Consider the following 21,549-nt stretch of genomic DNA (forward strand, 5'->3'; position numbering starts at 1 on the left):
AGAATGTGGGCACAGCCAGATGAGGAGGTTATGAAGGGAGTTGGGTGGGTGACACGCACACCTGTCCACCTAGGTCTGTCTGTGAAAAGACTGGAACTGAAGAGATGCCAGGAGATTAAGGCTGCAACAACAATCCTAGCTGAAGGCTGTTGATCTAGAGTTATAAAGGTCTGTCTGTAACAGGTAAGATGATCCCAGCAGCACACAGCGCTCAGATGCTACACCCTGGTCTCAGATCTCCAAGCCAGAAGCAAGTGTACTGAGGTCCCACATTCTTTAACCTGTTTCATCAGTCCATCTGAGATAACACATCTTCACCCTGCTTCCTCCTTTTAACGGGGCAAGTGGAAGATAAAGAGGAACAATTAGAAGTAATAAAGTAGAACAGACACTCATAATATTAATTCTTTTGGGGTTAAAGTGAGGCTGATCTCAGTGTTTTTAATGTTTAAGAAACTCTGGCATCTTAGGAATACTGATAGATTGGCCATGTGGCTTCAATTTAAAAAGGGTGAGTGATTTTAAGTTAATGAGTCAAGCTATGTTCAACTCTATTTGCAAACCATTCAAACTGTTTAAGAGAACTTGAATTTTGCTATATTTATATATTAACTTTATTAGATTTATAAAAATGAAATGTTAAAATTTTGCTTGTTAGGGTTTAAACCTGCCCTGTCAGCATTAGAGTACTTAAAAAATCAATTACATTTAGTGAATAAAGGTATTTCAAATGTTTCAGGAGATTTAACTGAGTTCCTAAATGTCTTATGTCTTAACCTATGTAATGTAACAAGCAGAGTGACTGTCTCTCTGTTTAGGTAAAAGCACTCCACTTGTGAACCAAGCAATATACTTTATAGATGGAAATTTGAGGCTTCAGGAAAGTTAGCCTTTGGAATTCGTAACTTTAAAAAGTTGGATTATTGGGCTTCCCTGGTGGCGCAGTGGTTGAGAGTCTGCCTGCCGATGCAGGGGACGCGGGTTCGTGCCCCGGTCCGGGAAGATCCCACATGCCGTGGATCGGCTGGGCCCGTGAGCCATGGCCGCTGAGCCTGCGCGTCCGGAGCCTGTGCTCCACAACAGGAGAGGCCACAGCAGTGAGAGGCCCGTGTACCACACACACACACAAAAAAAGTTGGATTATTAAGTGAGAACCCAAGTAATTTTAAGAAGTCCATTCTGTGCACAACAACTGTCGTTGGGTCTTGAAATGCCTGTGGTGACAAGACCCCCACGAGCTGGTTGCTCCCCTCACATGTAAAATGGAGGCTTTAGGGGGTCTCTTCAATGAAATTTATGAAGACAGGGAGACCTGCACAAAGTGATGGAATGGCGGAGCAGGGTGGACTCTGGCCTTCTTCCCCAGCACCACCCTTCCTCTCTGAGAGCACCTTTCCACTCATAAGTCTCCCCATGATCGGCTGCTGGAGATGGCCAGTAAATAAAACATGGTCATTGATTATATAGAATACGTTTTCCACATCCTTTCCTGTGCAAAGTAGGTGCTCAGTGTGCATTTGCGGATAATGCCTTTCACTCTAAAAATAGCCCTTCCTGAGCCTCTCTTAGTTTTTGGCTTAGTTTCAAATGAATTGGATTTGAGTCCTTGCTCTGTCATCTCTGAGCGCCATCTCACTCAATAAGTGAAATTTCCTCTCTGAAGCTTCATTTTCCCACCTGTAAAATGGGTAAATTCAGACAGAAATGAAGAGGATTGATTAAGGTTCTCATGAAATAATATATGTGAAAGCTATTTGGAAAAAATAACACCTTACATCTGCAGAACACTTTTAACAGTCACACTCTCTTTTAACTTAAACTTTTTGTTCTGACCTAATTGTAGGTCTCATGCAGTGGTAGGAAATAATACAGACACATCCCACGTGCCCTCAACCCAGTTTCCCACAAAGGCAACATCTTGCAAAACTATGATGATAATAAAGTTTACACTTTAAAATCAATAGTTTCCATTCATGAGTGTGAATTTGTATATCTTCTTTGTAATCCATACTTTCTCTCTTCTTATGGTTTCTTGATATGTATAATGATTTTTTCCACCACCCAAATCATCAGAATATGCATTTTTGCCACTAAGGTTGCTTGAACTGATACAGTGTCAGCATTACTAGTTGAAAAGGTAAAACCATAGTTAGGCAAATGAGTGTTTTGTTGGTAAAATATCACACACTTTATTTAAATTTTGGCTGAATCCCCCACCTTTGGCCACTGAATTTGCTGAAGTTTAAAGGAAATTTCATGGCTCGATGACCAGTCTGCAGTTCTATGCCCTCATCAGAAAATTAAGGTTTGTAGCATTGCTTTTTGCACAGCGCTGAGGACTCTAAAGTGGGCCATGTGTAGCTAGACCTACAGCAAATGATGATTGCTCTCATGATTTCTCAGGGTGAGTTTTATTTGGTGCATGGACCATGGTATTCAAATTACAATGGATACATAGTTGGAAACTTTTTTTTCTTCTTTCTAATTATGTCAAGGAGACAGTTTCCATGTGGCGGTTAGTATATCCTAAACATCACTCTAACTTTACTTTTCTTCCCTTTTAACAGAGAAAACCTCCTCCAGGCTGAAAGTTTTGCTCTGAAATTATGTTGTGGTTGTTTATGGTGATGATATGTTTCCCTCTTAAATACATCTATTTAAGTAAAAAAAAAAAAAAAAAGCTGACAAAATATATAAAGTACATCATAATAATGACCCATAAGTGGTTGAGAATGTCTAGCCAACATTCCCCAAACGTCAACGTTCTCTCCTAGTTTCAAGTTGTCAATGAATGTTCTAAATGGCGTTTTCCTTAACTGAGGTGCTTCAATTCAGCAATTGTTTTGTGAAGTCAAGACTTAGCTATAAAATAGAGAAGGGCAGAGCTGGCAGAGACCAGTGGGGGCTGAAACACAATAGCGGGGACCACCACTGTCACCCACAGTGAGCACGGCCAATTGTAAGGCTGCAGCTGTCTTCACTGATGCAGTTGAACCCTGGACGTAAATCACAGCCTCCCAGGGAGGGCGATTCATCGCAGGGGCCTAGGGAGCAGCTGTTAGGAAGGCAGCGGGCACTACTCTTCCTGCATTGGCCAAAGATGCTCAGATCTCCAATCTTCCTTCTGTTTTCATGGAAAGTGAACCTTACAGCAGCCTCACGTGGTCATTCACATGTGGTCATTAGTAATGGCCATCTGACTACCTAGATGGGCCCAACTAAAAATGAATTGAAACCTCTCTTAAAGCAAAGCTCTCGGTTTCTTCGTTGGCAAATATTTTCTCCCATTCTGTGGGTTGTCTTTTTGTTTCATTTATGGTTTCCTTTGTTGTGCAAAAGCTTTTAAGTTTAATTAGATTGCATTTAAAAAATTTTTATTTCTATTTTCATTTCTCTAGCAGGTGGATTAATCTCCAACATATACAAACAACTCATGCAGCTCAATAACAAAAAAAACAAATGACCCAATCAAAAAAATGGGTGCAAAATCTAAACAGACATTTCTCCAAAGAAGACATACACATGGCCAAAAGGCACATGAAAAGATGCTCAGTATCTCTAATTAGTAGAGAAATGCAAATCAAAACTACAGTGAGGTATCACCTCACACCAGTCAGAATGGCATCATGAAAATATGTACAAACAATAAATGCTGTAAAGGGTGTGGAGAAAAGGGAACCCTTCTACACTGTTGGTAGGAATGTAAATTGGTACGGCTACTATGTAGAACAGTAAGGAGGTTCCTTATAACCTTATAAACACTAAAAATAGAGCTACCATATGACCCAGCAATCCCACTCCTGGGCATATTCCCAGAGAAAATCATAATTCGAAAAGATACATGCACCCCAATGTTCACTGCAGCACTATTTACGATAGCCAGGACATGGAAGCAACCTAAATGTCCATTGACAGAGGAATGGATAGAGACGATGTGGTATATACATACAATGGAATATCACTCAGCCATTAAAAACAACGAATTAATGCCATTGGAAGCAACGTGGATGGGTCTAGACATGGTCATACTGAGTGAAGTAAGTCAGACAGAGAAAGACAAATATCATATGATATTGCTTATATGTGGAATCTAAAAAACATGGTGCAAATGAACTTATTTACAAAACAAAAATAGAGTCACAGATGTAGAAAACAATCTTATGGTTACCAGGGGAGAAAGGGGGAAGAGAGATAAATTAGGAGCTTGGGATTGACGTATATACACTGTATATAAAATAGATAACTAATAAGGACCTATTGTATGGCACAGGGAACGCTACTCAATACTCTGTAATGTGGGAATAGAATCTAAAAAAAGAGTTGATATAGGTATATGTATAACTGATTCACTTTGCTGTACAGCAGAAACCAACACAACATTGTAAATAAATTATATGCCAATAAAAATTAAACAATAAAATAAAATAGAAGAAAGCAAAGCTTTCTTAGTCCTCGTGGCATTCCCAGTGTCTGGCACTGGGCTTTGCATGTTTTTGCCCTCTCAACAGTCATATACCAGCCCTATAACTTTGACCGAGTCACCTAACTTCTCTGAATCTTAATGACATTTTGTGCTCAGTGGGTAGGGAAGTGATTTTTGCCAGGTTCTTATTATATGCCTCTACTGGGCTGGGCACTTTGGCCTTTCCAAGCCTTAGAAAATCATACTTTATTGGGCTGCAGAAAGGATTCAATGAGATGAAATGTAACTCTCCTCTGGTGAAGAGACCCAGCACAGCTCTCATCATATCTAAGAATGATTAAACACTGTAAACTACAGCTAGAGACACTGCAAATTTACAAAACACGAAAGTCTAAAGATTCCAACACCACTGACATGGCTGACAGTAGACTGGTGTGATCCAGGCAGCAGAGGGGCTCATCTGGAGATCAGGAGAGTATTATTTTAGACATTAGAAGCTTGGATACAGACAGGTAAGGCCTAAGCACCTTCGAAGCTTGAGTGGCAGAAATATCCCTAGAATCTGGGTCCCTCTGGGCGCCTAGCCCTGGATATACATCAGATTCATCTGGAGAGCTTTGAAAAATACTAATGCCCTATAGTGATGCTTTCAATTGAAACAGATCCTGGAGAACAGTACTTTTTAAAAAGTTTGCCTAATTATTTCAATGTAAAGCCAGGATGAGAAGCATTGCCCTAGAATCTATAGCTTCTATTTCAAGACAAAATAGGGTTATGGGTGCCTAATTCTGTTGGGTACAGATGGGAGATGCTGTTTAAGTGTTTTTCTTTCTTCTTTCCTGTGCTGTGACAGATATTATCCTAGTACTTTAGAAAAATCACATACCTCCTCACCACAATTCTATCTCATGGGGCTGGTTATTTTCTTTTTACCAATAAAGAAAGCAGGACTCAGAACTGTTTAAGAGCTTCCTGAAATTTTACAGCCAGAAGTGGCTCAGCAGGGATCCAAACCCTGTCCTGCTGGGTTCCCACATCCTACTCTTTCCAATGTAAAGAAACAGAAAGAAAATAAAAATCCTCTCTTCTACACACTAAACAACCTCATCATCTTTGATATTTATTCATCCTATTTTCTTTTCTTTCTTTTTTTGCAGTACGCAGGTCTCTCACTGTTGTGGCCTCTCCCGTTGTGGAGCACAGGCTCCGGACCCGCAGGCTCAGTGGCTGTGGCTTATGGGCCCAGCCGCTCTGCGGCATGTGGGATCTTCCTGGACAGGGGCACGAACCCATGTCCCCTGCATCGGCAGGCGGACTCTCAACCACTGCGCCACCAGGGAAGCCCCATCCTATTTTCTATCTCCTTCTCTGAGTTTGGGCCAGTTCTTGTCATATTAGACGACTTGGTCAGGAATTTTAGGGACAATGCATTTCACATTTCCAATTCAGATGATGTTCTATTACTGTTGTTGTTTCCAAGACACTCATTCTTTGAAAACAGAAATCAAAAGAGAGCAAATCTGGTGACTCTTGGTCTGGCTCAGCCCCTCTGGAAACTGCCTCGCGGGGTTCTAGGACATATGCATACTGCAGTGAGTTAGCCCCTCCTTTTGAGGTCAAAGGGACAGACTTCTTTCCAAATATATTATATGCGGTGGCAAAGGCACCAATAGAAAATGGCTCAAGGTAGTAACTGTAACACATGTTGGTAATAAATATGTGCTAGGCAGGTACTGATAAGCACTTGATAGAAATCATCTTATTTAATTCTCACATTAGCCCAGGAGGTAGGCAGTAGGCATTATTCTTAACCTCCCTTTACTGCTGAGAAAAGCCTTGGGCTTAGAGAAGCAAGTCATTTGCCTTGGGGCAGAGTTTCCCAACCTCTGGCCCACTGACCTTTTGAGTCTCATTACTCTTTGTTCTGGGGGAGTTCAGCACACTGCAGGATGTTTGGCAGCATTCCTGGCCTCTACCCACTAGATGCATCCCCAGCACCCAAGCTGTCACGACAAAATGTCTCCAGACACTACGAACTCCCCTGGGAGCAAAGACATTTCCGCCCCCCAACCCCGCTCCCAGTTAAGAACCACTGCCCTTCCTCTGCTAGTTTATGAGAAGGAGAACCTGCGTTTCGAGATGGGGACAGGGGAGAGAGGAAATTGCACGAGGAAGAGCAGGAGAGGTTTCTGCATGGAAGATGTATGTTTGTGTGGGCTTCTAAAGGACAGAAAGGGAAGAGGCATTTGCCAAAAAAACTAAGGGGGAAATGGCATTTTCGGCTCTTTTACGTTCCGCCATCAGAACCAGTGATGAAAGGGTTCTCCACAGAAGTGCCAAATGTGCCTGATATTTTGAATTTCTGTATGCACGAGAAACGCTCACTGACAACATAGTGCCCTGCACCTCACCGGCTGATCCAAGCTTGCAGTCAGAAAGCATCACTCACTCTGGGCAGCAACACGAGGGAAACACCAGTCTCTGTTCTGACTTCTAAAATAAGGTAATTTTGGAAATCTAAACTCTCTCGGGGAAAAGAAAAAGAGGTCCTTTCGTGTTTGTGACATTTTTTGATCAGAGCTGGCTGCTCGGCTGCCCGGTGCCCCATACATTTGGGAGCGGGGCTCTGGCATCAGCACTTAATACCAGAGGGTTGGGTTTTTTATATTTATTTGTCAAAAAGGCAATCATGTTTTTGACAAACGGGTTTTCACGTGCGCGGTTATACTTCTCCGGCCTGGGAGATGGGAAGCTGCGTGCCGATATTGGTCCTCCAACAGTCTGAACCCCTTTCAGTTCCGGCAATGATAACATTTTCTTTAATAACTAATTCACATCGTAAGTGAGCCATTCTTCCAGTAACTGATTTTATTACAAAGAAGGTGTATTTTCCATTAAGGAGTCAAACTACAGGTTTCTGAGATGCTTTCCCTCAAGGTATGGGATGGCTGTCCCCACCACGTTGGGCAGCCCATTTAGAGAGGTGACTGGTTTGGTTATTGTTGCTCTCTTCCCCCTGCCCACCCGTTCCCTGGTCATCTCACCACCAGCAACAGCAAGCCTCTCACCTGGACTCTCTCTGGACTTCGGCAAAGGTGTACCTCTGAGGGAAGAGTGGCTTGCTGCTCGTCGGCTCAGGGGGCAGGGGCTGGTACTTCTTTGGAAGAGTGATGGGCGGCCTGTGTGAAGAGTCACAGTGGGGATCTGAGAAGGTTTGCTGCACAGATGGCTCCTCAGACCTGGAATTCACACAGCCCTGCCCGCTGTGCCCTCAGCTTTGGGCTGGAAACATCAGTTTTGGGGGTGGGGGGTGGCAGCTCTCTACAGGGAGCTTCGAATGTCAGAATACTCATTCTTCTAATCAGCTTAAATCTCTCTCCTTGCAACTTGCCCTTTGATCTGGTTCAATTTTTTAGAGTGTTATGTACTTTTCTATAGGGTGTCATAGCTTTATCAATCTGCCATCTGTTGAAGTTTTAGGAGGCCTGGAGTAAAAATATGATTACAGCCTTTCCTTTGCTCCAGACTAGAAGACATGAGCTTTTGAATCTCCCCAAAGAAATAGGAAAATGTTCCAAAGTCGATGGGTGCCTCACTCACCCATGTATTCACCCGTGCCCTCACTCATTCACAAAGTGTATCGGGCACTGTTGGTAGATGCTGGAGATGCAGAAAGGAAAAAGACACAGTCCTGGGCTCAAGATGCTTCCCTCTGGGAGGGCAGAGAGAGAAGTGGTGAGAAGATGACCAGCCAGGGAAGTAAGTGCTGTGATGGAGGTCCTCACGGGCCCAAGCAGAACAACAGAGTGACTTAACTCAGAGCCTGAGAAATCAAGTCTGTTGCTTTTGCCTCCATATATATAAGTATAATAATAATTGCATTTGTATTTGTATTATATATATAAATATATATATATACATATATGATTATATACTTATGTACTGTAGGTCCCTTGAAGGCATTTCCCAGTGCCAGGACTCTCTGGCAGATTTCTGTACTAAAAGGAAGGAGAGATTTCTGTACTAAACAAAGGGAAAGAAACAGGAAGCAGGGAAGCAAGGCATTCATTAAAGATTGATAAGTGGAGGTAGGTTGAATAGATGACTGTGAATGAATGAATGATTAAATGGATGAATGAGGCTTATTTAATCTTGTTCATTGACCAACTCATTAGCTTTCAGTATCAGATGTTTGTGTTTCTCTTTCTCAAATTATAGAACTAATCGTTTAAGTATATAGCAAAACAAAGTTCTATTTTCAGTGTCTTACCGAGGAGGTGGTGGTAAAGGAGTCTGCAAAAGGAAAGAGAATCAGAAATTAAAGCCTGGTTCTTTGAGCAGAGCTAAATGGTTAGTGATTTTTTGGTTTACAGGTAGACATGACAAATCCCAACCAAACTTCTAGGATATATATTTCAAGTGCCACCTAAGCTTTCACATTGTCCATATTCCTATGCTTCTAAAACAAAGGGTGGGTAACAAATGCATTTCAATGCTTTTTCTTACCTTGTTTCCCTTTGTGGGTTTGTCTCCTAAACATAAGAAGGAACATCAGTGAGTTTATGGAAAATGTCAACAAGCTATTTTCACATATGTTTAAATGGAAATCATTCCTCTTTGAATACTTTTGGTGATAACGCCAATGAACATTTGTTGAGCTCTTATTAGATACCCAGCACCATGCTAAATATTTTAGTTATGTGACCTCATTCAATCCTTGCCTTTGTTCTGGATGCAGAAACTGGGGTGTGGGGAAGTTAAGTAGCTCACCTTCAGTCCCCCAGTTAGTAAATTGTAGAATGAAGATTTCATGGCATGTGGTGCGACCCCTAAGGTCCTCTCTAAACCATTAACTCTTGATTAACATTCTTTTATATATACAGTCATCTTATTAATTCAAGTCCCTGCCTCACACCTTCATCGGACATTTCCAAGCAGAGGAAAATAGCATCACGAAATTTTCCAGGTGGAAGGGTTTTCTAAGACCCCAGAAAACAACTTTTATTATACGAATGACAAAAGTAAGGACAAACTAGGTAGGACAATTGCCCAAGACCACCCAATCCTAGAACAGCCTGAATGAGGCCCGGAAAGGATTTTCCCAGCTTCTAGGTAGTTTTATTTCCACAATTCAATTCTACTCAAAGACAGTTATTGAGCTGCTACTCTGAGCTGTGCACAGGACCAGGCACTAGGGATTAAAAAGACAAATACAACACGATCCTTCTCCTCAAAGTGTTTACAGTTGTTCTGTTTACAGGCCAAGTTCCAGGTTCTGGGGACATAATTGGAAAGGTGAGAGGCACTGTCCCTGCTGCCATAGGGCTTATAACTAAGAGGGTAGACGTGCACTGAAAACACTATTAAAATCGTGATGATAATTTCAAGAAGAGAAGGGCATGGTATTGAAGGGACACACAGGAGACTTAAGGTAGTCTGGGGTGTCAGAAAAATCTCTTTGAGGAAGCAGTGCTCACTTATCTGTAAAAATGGATGTGACCTAATAAATGCTGCTTTATAGGGGGTGGGAGGAGTCAGTGAGACAATGTCTGTATCTTATTGTAGGAGACTTAAAACTCAACTGAGCACTGGCTGAGCCTCCTTTCCTTATTTGTGAGACAACAAGGTTGGATTAAATCTGTGTTTTTTAACTTGGCTATGAAGAGTCCATTGTGGTCCCCCTGGGGACTCCCAAGGAAACTGCAGGACTGCAGGACGGGGCGGCGGGTTTCTGGTTCATCACCCCATGTCACTGGCGGGACTCTACCTCCACTCACTTCCCACTGGATCTCCTCTTAAGATTTCTTTTGGGGAAAGGTCCAGCTGGCCAAAAACAGCACAACACAACATACACTGTCCTGGATGATTTTAAGGGTTCTTCCAGGTCTAAAAAATAACTACTTCATTGAACAAAATTACCATTCTCCCTATTTTGTTCTTAGAAAACACTTTTAAACAGAAAGGATAGACTTCTCTGCATGAATTCAAACACTGATGGAAGACACGAATCGTAGATGTTCCAGGCATTGTAAGAACACAAAATATGACCCAGAACGTATTTCAACAACTGTGGCCGCCTAGTTAATGTTAGATCTTTGGTTATTTCAATGATATTACTAAAAAACTTAAGCCATAGGATGCTTCTTTAAGGCATAAAATTAGAAAACAAAACTAACTTGCCTTCATTTTATTGTTCACTGGCTTCAGCAGTAGAGCCCCCTGTGGAACTACCTTATGGCTTATTCTGATGACTTTCCCTGTGAAGCTAGATGTTGGCTGTCTAAGACATCTTTTTTCATAGCTACCACTATAACTACTGGGGATCAATTCAATTCACTGGAAAAAAAATTCAATAAAAAGACTGAGCATCTGGAATTCAATAGGAACATTCCATTTATTGCTTCAGAGATATGTATCCCGTTTGCTTCAGTGACTGTGAGTTTAGAAAAGGACGTCTATCTTGCTTTTATTCATTTACTTATTATTGAGGCTGTAGTGTATGTCAGGCATGGATTCATTTTTAATACATTTATTGATGTAGGTTTTGGGGAATATAATGTCAAAAAAAGTTGCTATTCTCATGTAAACTTACATTCCAGTGGTAGGAGATAGAAAAGAAATCAACAAAAGTATATGATGTCAGGTGATGACAGGTGCTACAAAGAAAAATGAAGTAGGGTGAGTGAGAGATGGCGGACGGGGCTGCTATTTTTCAGACAGACCCCAGAAGGCCTTTGTGGATAGGTGATGAGAACAGAGGCTTGAAGAAAGTGAGGGAACACACCATATGAACACCTGGGCAAGAGTATCACTGACAGGCGGAGCAGCAAGTGCAAAGACTCAGAGGTGGGATGAGCACGAAGGGGCACTACTGTCCCCACGGTGGTGGTGGAGGTGGAGGGGTGCCCAGATCACACAGGGTCTTGTAGGCTGTGGTGAGAACTGTGCCTTATCGGTGGTGCATCTTTTCCCTACACCGTCTGTGAGTCGTGTGCCTTCATTATAATGTAAGGTTTTCCCTGGCATCAGTCAGTAACCCCCTCATTTAAAAACTGTGTGTGGGGACTTCCCTGGTGGCGCAGTGGTTAAGAATCCACCTGCCAATGCAGGGGACACTGGTTTGAACCCTGGTCTAGGAAGATCTCACGTGCCGTGGAGCAACTAAGCCCGTGTGCCACAACTACTGAGCCTGTGCTCTAGAGCCTGTGAGCCACAACTACTGAGCCCACGCGCCCTAGAGCCCTCACGCTGCAGCAAGGAAAGCAATGAGAAGTATGCGCACCACAACGAAGAGTAGCCCCTGCTCGCCGCAACTAGAGAAAGGCTGCACGCAGCAATGAAGACCCAACATAGCCAAAAAAAAAAAAAAAAAAAACAGTTAAAAAAAAATGTGTGTCTGCAGATTCCACTCCTGGGTGTATACTCAAAGAGAAATGCAAACATACATCCATACAAAAACTTGTACATGAATTTTCATAACAGCAGTATTCGTAAAAGTCAAAAGGTAAAAAACCACCCAAATATCCATCAACTGATGAAAGAATAAACAAGTATGTCTGTACTATGGAATGTTATTTGTTAGTAAAAAGGAATAAAGTACTGATACATGTTACAACATGGATGAACTCCTAAAACATTGTACTCAATGAAGGAAGTCAAAAGACTACATATTGCATGATTTCATTTATATTTTAAAAATCTAGAATGGGCAAATCCATAGAGATCGGAAGTATATTAGTAGTTTCTTGGGGAAGGGCAAGGGTTGAGGAGCGGCTTCTAATGGATACAGGCTTTCTTTTTTGGTGATAAAATTTTCTAAACTTAGATTGTGGTGATAGTTGCAGAATTCTATGAATATACTAAAGTCATTGAATTGTACATTTTAAATTAGTGAATTTTATAGTATGTGCACTGTATCTCAATAAAGATGTTTAAAATATTTTTTAAAATGTGTTCCTGATATTATATGCAATATCAAAAATCCTGAAGGCTTCAGCTATGTCAAATATATCTAACAGTAGTAATTTATGCCATGAGCTTCTCTTATTTATTGCATAGATAACTGAAACGTTATAGACTAAGAGGTAGAAACGAACTTCAGGGACTCCACGAGGGAGAAAACTAGATCAAACAGGTGAAATAACTTGTCATACTGTCATACAGCTTTGATAATAATTCAGATAAAATTCAACCATATTTTTTTTGTGGGGGTGGGGCTTGTTCAAGAAAGTAATAACAACTCAGGTATTTGACATACTGGAAGAAGATGAGATTTGGAGCTGAGTTTCTTGAGTTTGAACTTTGATTCTGCTACTACTGTGGGTAGGGTCATGGCAGGATCTCAATAAATATTAATGAAATAAACAAATGGATTGAGCAACGGTTGCAATTTTTCATCTGGAAAAGTGAGACATGGTTACTCATACTTCATGGGACTTCGTATGTGGAATAAATGAATTGATGAAGTTCACGTGATGGCTTTGAATGCATCCCCACTGTAACTAGTATTATTGTGTAATGGAAGATTAGAGGGAAAATGGCAATCGACCCTCCTGAGGCGGTACACAAATACCCCAAATGCTATGAAAAATTCCCTGTCCCATCAGAAGACCCAAACAGTTGTTATTCGAGATAGTTCGCATCTTGACATTCAGTCAAGCAGTTTTCACTAGGAGGAGGCTGGCATGCTCGCCATCTGTTGGCTGCATGTGTAATTAGCACCATCTGCCGAGACTGTGTCCTTATTTTGCTCTTCAGTCTGCAGTAAGGCAGTTTTCACTTCTGCTGAAAAATGTATTGCTTCTTGGGAGATAATGTAGTGAGCTGAACACAGCATTGCTGTAGAATCTATTACCTCCATAACTTGTTAGGGTGAAGTCATGAACAAGTTCTCAACCTCAGAGGGTTCTGTGAAGTTAGAGTATCGCGAGACCTGCATGTGGCATTTCGGGGTGGGGGTGGGGGGCTGGGAGGGTTACTGGTGCCAGCTTATAGGAGCTGGTTGTTAATTTTTCAAGATTTTGCAATGCAGGTGTTAAACACGGCCATTATTAAAAAAATAGTTATGTAAATGTACACTTAAGTTATTTCAAAAACAAAGGTAGCATCTGCTCAAAACTCATGACTTCCTAGTTATTCTACCACATTTATCTATGCTGTTGAAGTTATTTACCTCTACTGTGTCTATGATGGAAATACTAAAAAATGGTATCTCTTCCCAACTACCTGTTCAATGATCATGTTGGTAGCTTGAAATCTGCTGTATGGGAAGTATTTACACCATGGAAATTGGCAAATGCTGTAAATTAGGGTTTGATTTATTGTTTTACTGCTTGTCTAGACTTAAAGAGATGGAGAAAATGTTGACAAAGCAAATTAAATATAAAAGTGTGTTGTGTCTGCACGTTGCCCCATTATATTGTAAAAAGAGGAAAATTGAGGAAATATACTTCTGATATTGAAAAACTATCATCTGACTCAGCTAAGAAGCTGTTCATGTAATTACATCAATTGCAGTCATCGTTTGGCTGCAGATACAAGAGTGTGGAAAAAATCAGTGAAAGCACTCTGTGAAAATCAATTGGCTATATAAAATTTATGATAGAGTGTTGTATATTTTACTATTATTTTAAAACTGTGTGCTATATACATCCTTTTATCAGTAAAATTTATAAGAGGTCTATATATGTATGTATGTACATACTATTTTTTTTTAGATGCAATATTTTCTTTAATATGTCTGTGGTGAGCATAATTACTTTTTAAAAAAATAAAGACTATTTTTTTAGAGCAGTTTTAAGTTTACAACAGAATTGGAAGGAAGGTACAGAGGTTTCCCATTTATCACCTGCTCCCACACATGCATAACCTCCCCCATTATCAACATCACTAGTCCAAATGTTACATTTTTTACCGAGGATGAAGCTACATGGATACATCATAATCACCCAAAGACCATAGTTTACCTAAGGGCTCACTCTTGGTGTACATTCTATGGGTTTGGACAAATGTATAATGTACTCATCATTATAATATCATACAGAGTATTTTCACTAAAAATCTTCTGTGCTCTATGTATTTATCTCTCTCCCCAACTCAGACTCTTGGCAATCACTGAACTTTTTACTGCCACGATAGTTTTGCCTTTTCCAGAATGTCATATAGTTGGAATCACATAATATGTAGCCTTTTCAGATTGGCTTTTGTCACTTGGTGATATGCATTTAAGTTTCCCCCATGTATTTTTGTGTTTTGATAGCTAATTTCTTTTTAGCACTGAATAATATTCCACAGTGGAATGTCTGGATTGTACCACAGTTTATTTATTCATTCACCTACTGAAGGACATCTTGGTTGCTTTCACGTTTTTGGTAATCATGAATAAAGCTGCTATAAACATCTGTGTGTAGGTTTTTGTGTGGACATAAAATTTCAATTCCTTTGGTAAATACCAAGGAGTGTGATTGCTGGATCACATGGTAAGAGTACGCTCAGTTTTGTAGGAAACTGCCAATCTGTCTTCCAAATTGGCTGTACTATTTTGCATTCCCACCAGCAGTGTATGAGAGTTCCTGTTGCTCCACATCCTCACCAGCATTTGCTGTTATCAGTGTTTTGATCTGGGCCATTCTAATAGATGGATGGGGTATCTCATTATTGTTTCAATTTACAATTCCCTGGTGACATATGATGTGGAGCATGTTTTCATATGCTTATTTGCCACCTGTATGTCTTCTTTGATGAGGTCTCTGTTGAGGTCTTTGACATTTTTTATTTTTTTCCCCATTGGGCTCTTTGTTTTCTTATTGTTGAGCTTTAAGAGTTCTTTGTATAGTTTGGAGAATAGTCTTTTATCAGATGTTTCATTTGCAAATATTTTCTCTCAGTCTGTGGCTTGTCTTTTTATTCTCTTATATTGTCTTTTGCAGAGCAGAAGTTTTAAAATTTTAATCAAGTTCAGCTTATCAATCATAGATCATGTCTTTGGTGTCGTAACTAAAAAGGCATCACCATACCCAAGGTTATCTAGGTTTTCTATGCTATCTTCTGTGAGTTTTATAGTTTTGATTTTTAATTTAGGTCTATGACGCATTTCAAGTTAATTTTTGCAAAGGGTGTAAGATCTGTATCTAGATTTATATTTTTGTAGGTGGATATCAAATCGTTTTAGCACCATTTATGGAGAAGACTACCTCTGCTCCATTGTATTGCCTTTGCTTCTTTATCAAAGGTCAGTTGACCCTATGGGGGTCTATTTCTGGGTTCTCTGTTCTGTTCCACTGATCTATTTTTCTAGTCCTTCATTAATACCACACTGTCTTGATTACTGGAGCTTTATAGTAAGCCTTGATGTTGAGTAGCATCAGTCCTCCAACTTTGTTCTCATACCTTTTTTTCAGAGATTTGGATATTACACATTTACCACTGCTTGTGATCTGGTTTTAGTGCTGCTACTGATGTGCCATGTGACTTAGTGCAAGTTGTTTGGCTTCTCTGAGCTTTGGTATCCTCATCTGTGATTTAAATGGTTGGAAAAGAAGATATGTGGGTTCCAAGAATTTGTTTCTTGATAGAAGGGACAATGATGCAATAGAGTGGTCACAAATGGGATCTTTGAAATCATTCGTGTTGGGTTCTAATCCCCCCTCAATCACTTACTGAGTAATCTTGGGCACATTATTGAAATGTTCTGGGCTTGTTTCCATGTCTGTAAAGTGCAGATAATGAAGTGCAGTTCCTTGGATGGCCAAGCTTAAATAAAATACTACTTGTTTTTCAATTAGCTCCTAGTCAATTCGTGCTAAATATACGCGATAGCCTTTATCTATGAAATATGATCATCACAATCAACGCTTTTGGAAGCCTACCATCAGTGTAATGTTCTGTAATTAGAGACATAGACTCTGAACAAAATTGGATAAAACCTGGCCTCAGTCGCAGTATTTATTATGTCTAAAAGTTTTATGATGTCTAAAAGTGAACCTTTAGGATTTCACGTCCTGATGATTAATTGCGGAAGCATCCAAAGGAGCAACTTACGATCCAAGTGGCTAGTGCATATTTCACAAGGCCTGTTTGAGAAACCTCTCCACGTCTGTGGAAACTTTCAGAAATTAATTCCAGCAGTAAATTGCTGGAACCATTCTTTGGGTTGAGTGGGGAGGGATTAAGTTAGGCAAAGCCAAGGATGTGGGAGGGACCTGCCAGATTTAACAGTTCCTCAAATAAGGTTGGAAAGTGCAGTTTCTTAGGAACATGGATGTCAAGAGCTGCACCTTGTTAGTGACAGATGTGGGATAGAAGCATCTTTCCTAAACAAGCCCAGGAGACATCTTTTCCACTGACCTCAGGAAAGGTGGGCAGGCAGGGTGAAGGGAAGGACTGAGGCTTCAGAGGCGATGACATGGGCAGTGGGGCGGGTGGATTTGTATGTATGAACCATATCCATGGATTCACAGAATGCTAGAGGCCGTCGTGTTCTCCCATATTTCTATAGATGGGATATTAAAGGCCAGTAAGGGAATATCATTTGCCTAAATTTGTAACGGAGCAGGACCCTATGGGATCTTCCTGGGACAGGCCTTCCCCCATATCCTCTGCTTTATCTTCTGTGTGAAGTACATAGATAAGAGTATTTGATGCACATTTCCTGAGTTTTTTTTACGGATGTGAAACCCTGCACCACATGGAAGATGTTAACTACTTGATGACCATGAGCACACAGCCCCCAGGCCTCCTGGAGCCTAAGGACTGATAATGTTTACCCCTGTGACACTGCCGTGTTCCTTCACCATCAGCCAATCAGAGAACTGTGCATGAGCTGATCACATACCCTGTGACCGCCCACCCCTTCACCTGGCTTTTAAAAATGCTTTGCTGAAACCCTTCAGGAGCTCGAGGTTTTTTACAGGATGAGCCACCAGTCTCTTTGCATGGCCCTGCAATAAACCTTTTTCTGCTCCAAACTCCTATGTTTCAGTTTGTTTGGCCTTCCTGTTCATCGGGCATGTGAACTTGCACTAACAAATTCATAGCACAGACAGAGACAGAGCCAGAAGCAACCAGGCTTCTTGACTTGCCTCTTGCAGGCCTCTACCTAATGGGATCGCATGGCTGAGGATCACAGGCTCGTCTCTAGTTGGTCCTATGACAGCCTGCCATGCTTATCTAATACGCTTTTATTAAAATGGGTTAAATTTTAGAGTTACTTTAGTGTTTACTATGCATCCACTATGTGCTCAGCACGGTGCTATGTGATTACTGTAAGGAAAACAATGTTTAGTAAACTTTGGTCTTTGTGATTGAGGAGCTTATTTTTATATTCATCGATAACAGATTTATTGTGTATGCTCCACACCAAAGTAGATAGAGCATGAGATGGTTTCAGCCTACACAGAGAGGCAGGAATACATTCCAGTGTAGGGAGAACGGCAGAGGGTAAAAGAGGGAGGAATGAATTCCAGAAACCATTAGTTCAGTTCAGTATCCCTTTGTCAAGTGTCCATCACGTGTCAATAACCATGCTATAGGATTTGCGTTGGTTATAAACTTTAAAACAGACAGATGTATTACAATGTAGGTGCGTTTCCTCCCTTTTAGAGATAAGGAAACAAACTTAGAGAGGTTATGTTCCTTGTAGATTTCACATTTGGAAAGCGGTAATACTGGGATTTGAACGCAGGTCTCCTTGTCCCCAAATCTAACATTCATGCAACCATATTTTAACTGCTGCTACATCTCAAACATAATTAACTTCCCCTGAGGTCATTGTCTCACACCTCAGCCCAATGTCCGTTGCTGTGTGAATCCTTCCTAGGATTCACAGTTCTTCTGCAGGGGCCGAATTAAGTATGTATGTACTTTTTTGAGTTCCAACAACACTTCGTATAGACCCGACCAGACTGTGGACTCCTCGTGGTCTAAGGTCTTCTGTGACTCAGTGCCCTGGCACCAAGCGATTTTGAATAGAAGTGGCATTCTCCCCTGGCAGTTATCACACGATGTTGTAACTGCCTTGTTTTCAATTCTTCTAATTGTGGCTACTTTATATTTCACTATGGAAGAGTGTATTTGCTACTCAAACGTTTTTTCTTTTCTCTGTGTGTTGGTGAGACAAAATACTGTCCTGTAGTTCCATTAATGAGTGATTTTACAACATTTATAACATTGGCTTTGAACTGAATATTGTATCAATGCCTCTCACTTTTCTTTTTTCTTTCTTTCTTTCTTTTTTGCTTCCAAATAAGGGTATATGACCTCTATCACTTTTGAGCCACTGGCTGTGTCTGAAATAAATTTAAATCTAAAATAGTAGGAGAATAATCTTAAATTTATTTCTTATCATTTCTAGGCCTGGGGCCTAAAGCTTGTCATTCGTTAAGGAAATAATCTATAGGATGGCAAATTCCACCATTCTTTGTGATGTTTCGTGTTGCCGTGTTCTGCCACTAGAGGACAGTATCATCCCTCAATTCATGTCTTTTGCACTAAAAATTGCATAGTTTGGATGAGTGGGAAATCAGGGAACAGGGAGAGTTTGCAGAAAACATTTTAGATACTAGCAAATATAGTAAAACCATGGAAACATTGCCATAGTTGACAAAACTTGAGTTCTGGTCCAGGCTTGGACTGCTTGCTCTGTGACCTTGAGTGAGCCCCTTCTCTTGCCAGGCTTCTTGGCATAAAATGAGAGGGTAAAACCAGACTAACTCTAAACTCTTTGACATCTAAATTCGAATAAAATCAAACTAGTAGAAAGGTCTTTTGATGGCATTATGTAGAATTCTATCTTGCTTCTTTTCAACCAAGCTCATGTTTCTGGATATCCATGTTTAGCCATCTATGCATAATTCCTTCTTCTTCTCATGGATAGTTTATTGTATTTCATTATAAATTCATTCTTGTATATGATATGCTTTTTACCTCAAAGGAAACTGGTTTAGAGTTTGTGCTTGGTTCACATGGAAGGCAAAGAGAAACTCATTTTAGGCTCACTTATTCTCAGCATTAAGAAGCTAAGCCACACCATTTTTGAATATTACAGCTATCTTCACCTGAAAAGAGACAATTTCTTCTGCAACTGTGGTTAATGCTAATTAATGGTTCATCATAAACAACTTACACTATATACATACTTTGCCTCCAAATAAACTTTTATCCATTTTTAGGAATGAAAAAAAAAAAGAAAAATACCAAGTTTCAGGGAAGATAAGTTCTTGAAATCTGACAGTTTCCAGATAATGTCAGAATATGATTGCAAGAAAAATAATATGAAATGTACATTAACATAAATCTACAACTGCTCAACTTGATGAAAAATATCACCATAAAATTCTGCCATTACTGAACCACGCAATATGTTTTTCTCTATGACATTTTGTGAGAATGAATAAATTATCTGAGAATGCGTTTGCATCAAAAATACAGAATTTTATAATAAACACATAAATCATTCAAGCATTTTCCAGCAAGATGCCTGATGCAAAAAATGGGGGTATTCATATTACTTTTCCCCTTTTCATCTCCTTTCTCTGTACAGTACCTTAGAGCTCTTGGTGGTAATACAAAACCATCAATTACGGAAGTGCAGGAAAAGAAGACATAAAGAAATAACTCTTATTGAAGAAATTTTCCATGCAGCCTACAAGCTCAACTCCTGTGAGTCTTGCTTTCACTGAGGTCATCTCTGCAGTTATGATTTCAGTTTACATTGGGGTCTACTTTAAAAAAAGTCATATTTTATAGCCATGCTACTTGGATATCAGCCAACAACCCTTACAAAATTGACAACACTAACTTAGCTCTGAAAGATGTGTCTTTCTTGCACTCCTGGAGGAATTTCTTTGCTCTTTTTTAATTTTGGGTAATTAATTTCACATAAAAAAAGCCTGATCGCCTTTTTGCTTAGGTTACCGGGAAGCTTAGAGAAAAACTAGCAGTTTAATTGTAATAGAATGTAGTGATGTGTGCCCGAGCGTCCTGAATTTTATCTTTGCCTTAGTCTTACAGGCTATCTAGATACTTCCTACGATTTTAAAAATTTTTCTTCCATTTCACCATGCAAGTTTTTGTTGACGGCTCCAAATATTTGTAAGCTGAGGCAAGGTGTAGATGAATATATGGATGAATAGTTGTGATTTATAATAAGAAATATATATTTGGTCTTTGTCCCTGTGTCTGGCACAGAGCTCCTAAATCCCTTGGAATTTCATAGTGATGAGAGCTATCAAGGTGTCTTTTGTTATGTTATGGAGGTGACTTACTTTTGGACTCCATCTAATGATGGGGACTGTTTGTCAGTGGTGCCTAGCCGAAGACCATGGGATCAAAGGGTTAGAAGAACTTACAGTTCCCTACGTCTACCCTCCCCTTCCCCCACCACCTGCCCCAGGGAGAGGAGAATGGCTTGAAATCGAGTTCAGTCCACAGTGGCTAATGATTTAATCAACCATGCCTATGTAATGAAGCCTCTATAAAACCCCAAAAGTTTGGAGTTTGAGAGATTCAGGAAGCATGGAAGATCCCTGCCCTTTCCTCATACCTCCCCTTATATGTCTCTTCCATCTGACTGTTCCCGAGTTATATCCTTTTACAATAAACTGGTAATTTAATAAGTAAAATGTTTCTCTGAGTTCTGTGAGCCACTCTAACAAATTAATCGAACCTAAGGAGGGAGTGGTTGGAACCTCCCATCTATAGAAACACAGGTGACGATCTGGGCTTGTGACTGGCATCTGAAGTGGTGGTGAGGTATGGTCTGGTAGCACTGAGCCCTTAACTTGTAGAATTTGGTGCTGTCTCTGGGTGGATAGTGTGAGAATTGGGTTGAATTGTAGGATACCCAGCTGGTATCCAGAGAATTGCTTGAAGGTGCGTGGGTGGAAACTGCCCCCCTGCATATGTTGGAATTGGAATTAGAACCATCCTGATAGTGACACAGACATATTAATATATGTAGAATAGTGGTCAAAGAAGAGTCTGCAATCAAAGAAATGAAGGTGCATGTCTATAGTGAACTATTAAAAAAAGAGGGGAATTGTGAAATCCATTTCTTGTCTGCTTTCTCCCCAGGAGTCATTTCTCAATAAATTGCCTATAACGCTTCTATTAGGACCTAAGACATTTAT

The 21,549-nt window shown here is 40.3% G+C and overlaps 1 protein-coding gene across 2 annotated transcripts in view; it reads right to left on the reverse strand.

Moving 5' to 3' along the window:
* CLNK (cytokine dependent hematopoietic cell linker) overlaps positions 1–21,549 on the reverse strand; it is a 187,962-nt gene that overhangs the window by 41,689 nt on the left and 124,724 nt on the right. For both annotated transcript variants that reach the window (XM_032631759.1, XM_032631758.1), the window contains exons 9-11: positions 8,930–8,955; positions 8,694–8,716; positions 7,492–7,602 (exon numbers count right to left, since the gene is read on the reverse strand). In XM_032631759.1, coding sequence (XP_032487650.1) covers positions 7,492–7,602; positions 8,694–8,716; positions 8,930–8,955 — 160 coding nt within the window. The remainder of the gene's footprint in view (positions 1–7,491; positions 7,603–8,693; positions 8,717–8,929; positions 8,956–21,549) is intronic.

Source organism: Phocoena sinus, chromosome 5, assembly GCF_008692025.1.
Source record: "Phocoena sinus isolate mPhoSin1 chromosome 5, mPhoSin1.pri, whole genome shotgun sequence".
Taxonomy (NCBI): domain Eukaryota; kingdom Metazoa; phylum Chordata; class Mammalia; order Artiodactyla; family Phocoenidae; genus Phocoena; species Phocoena sinus.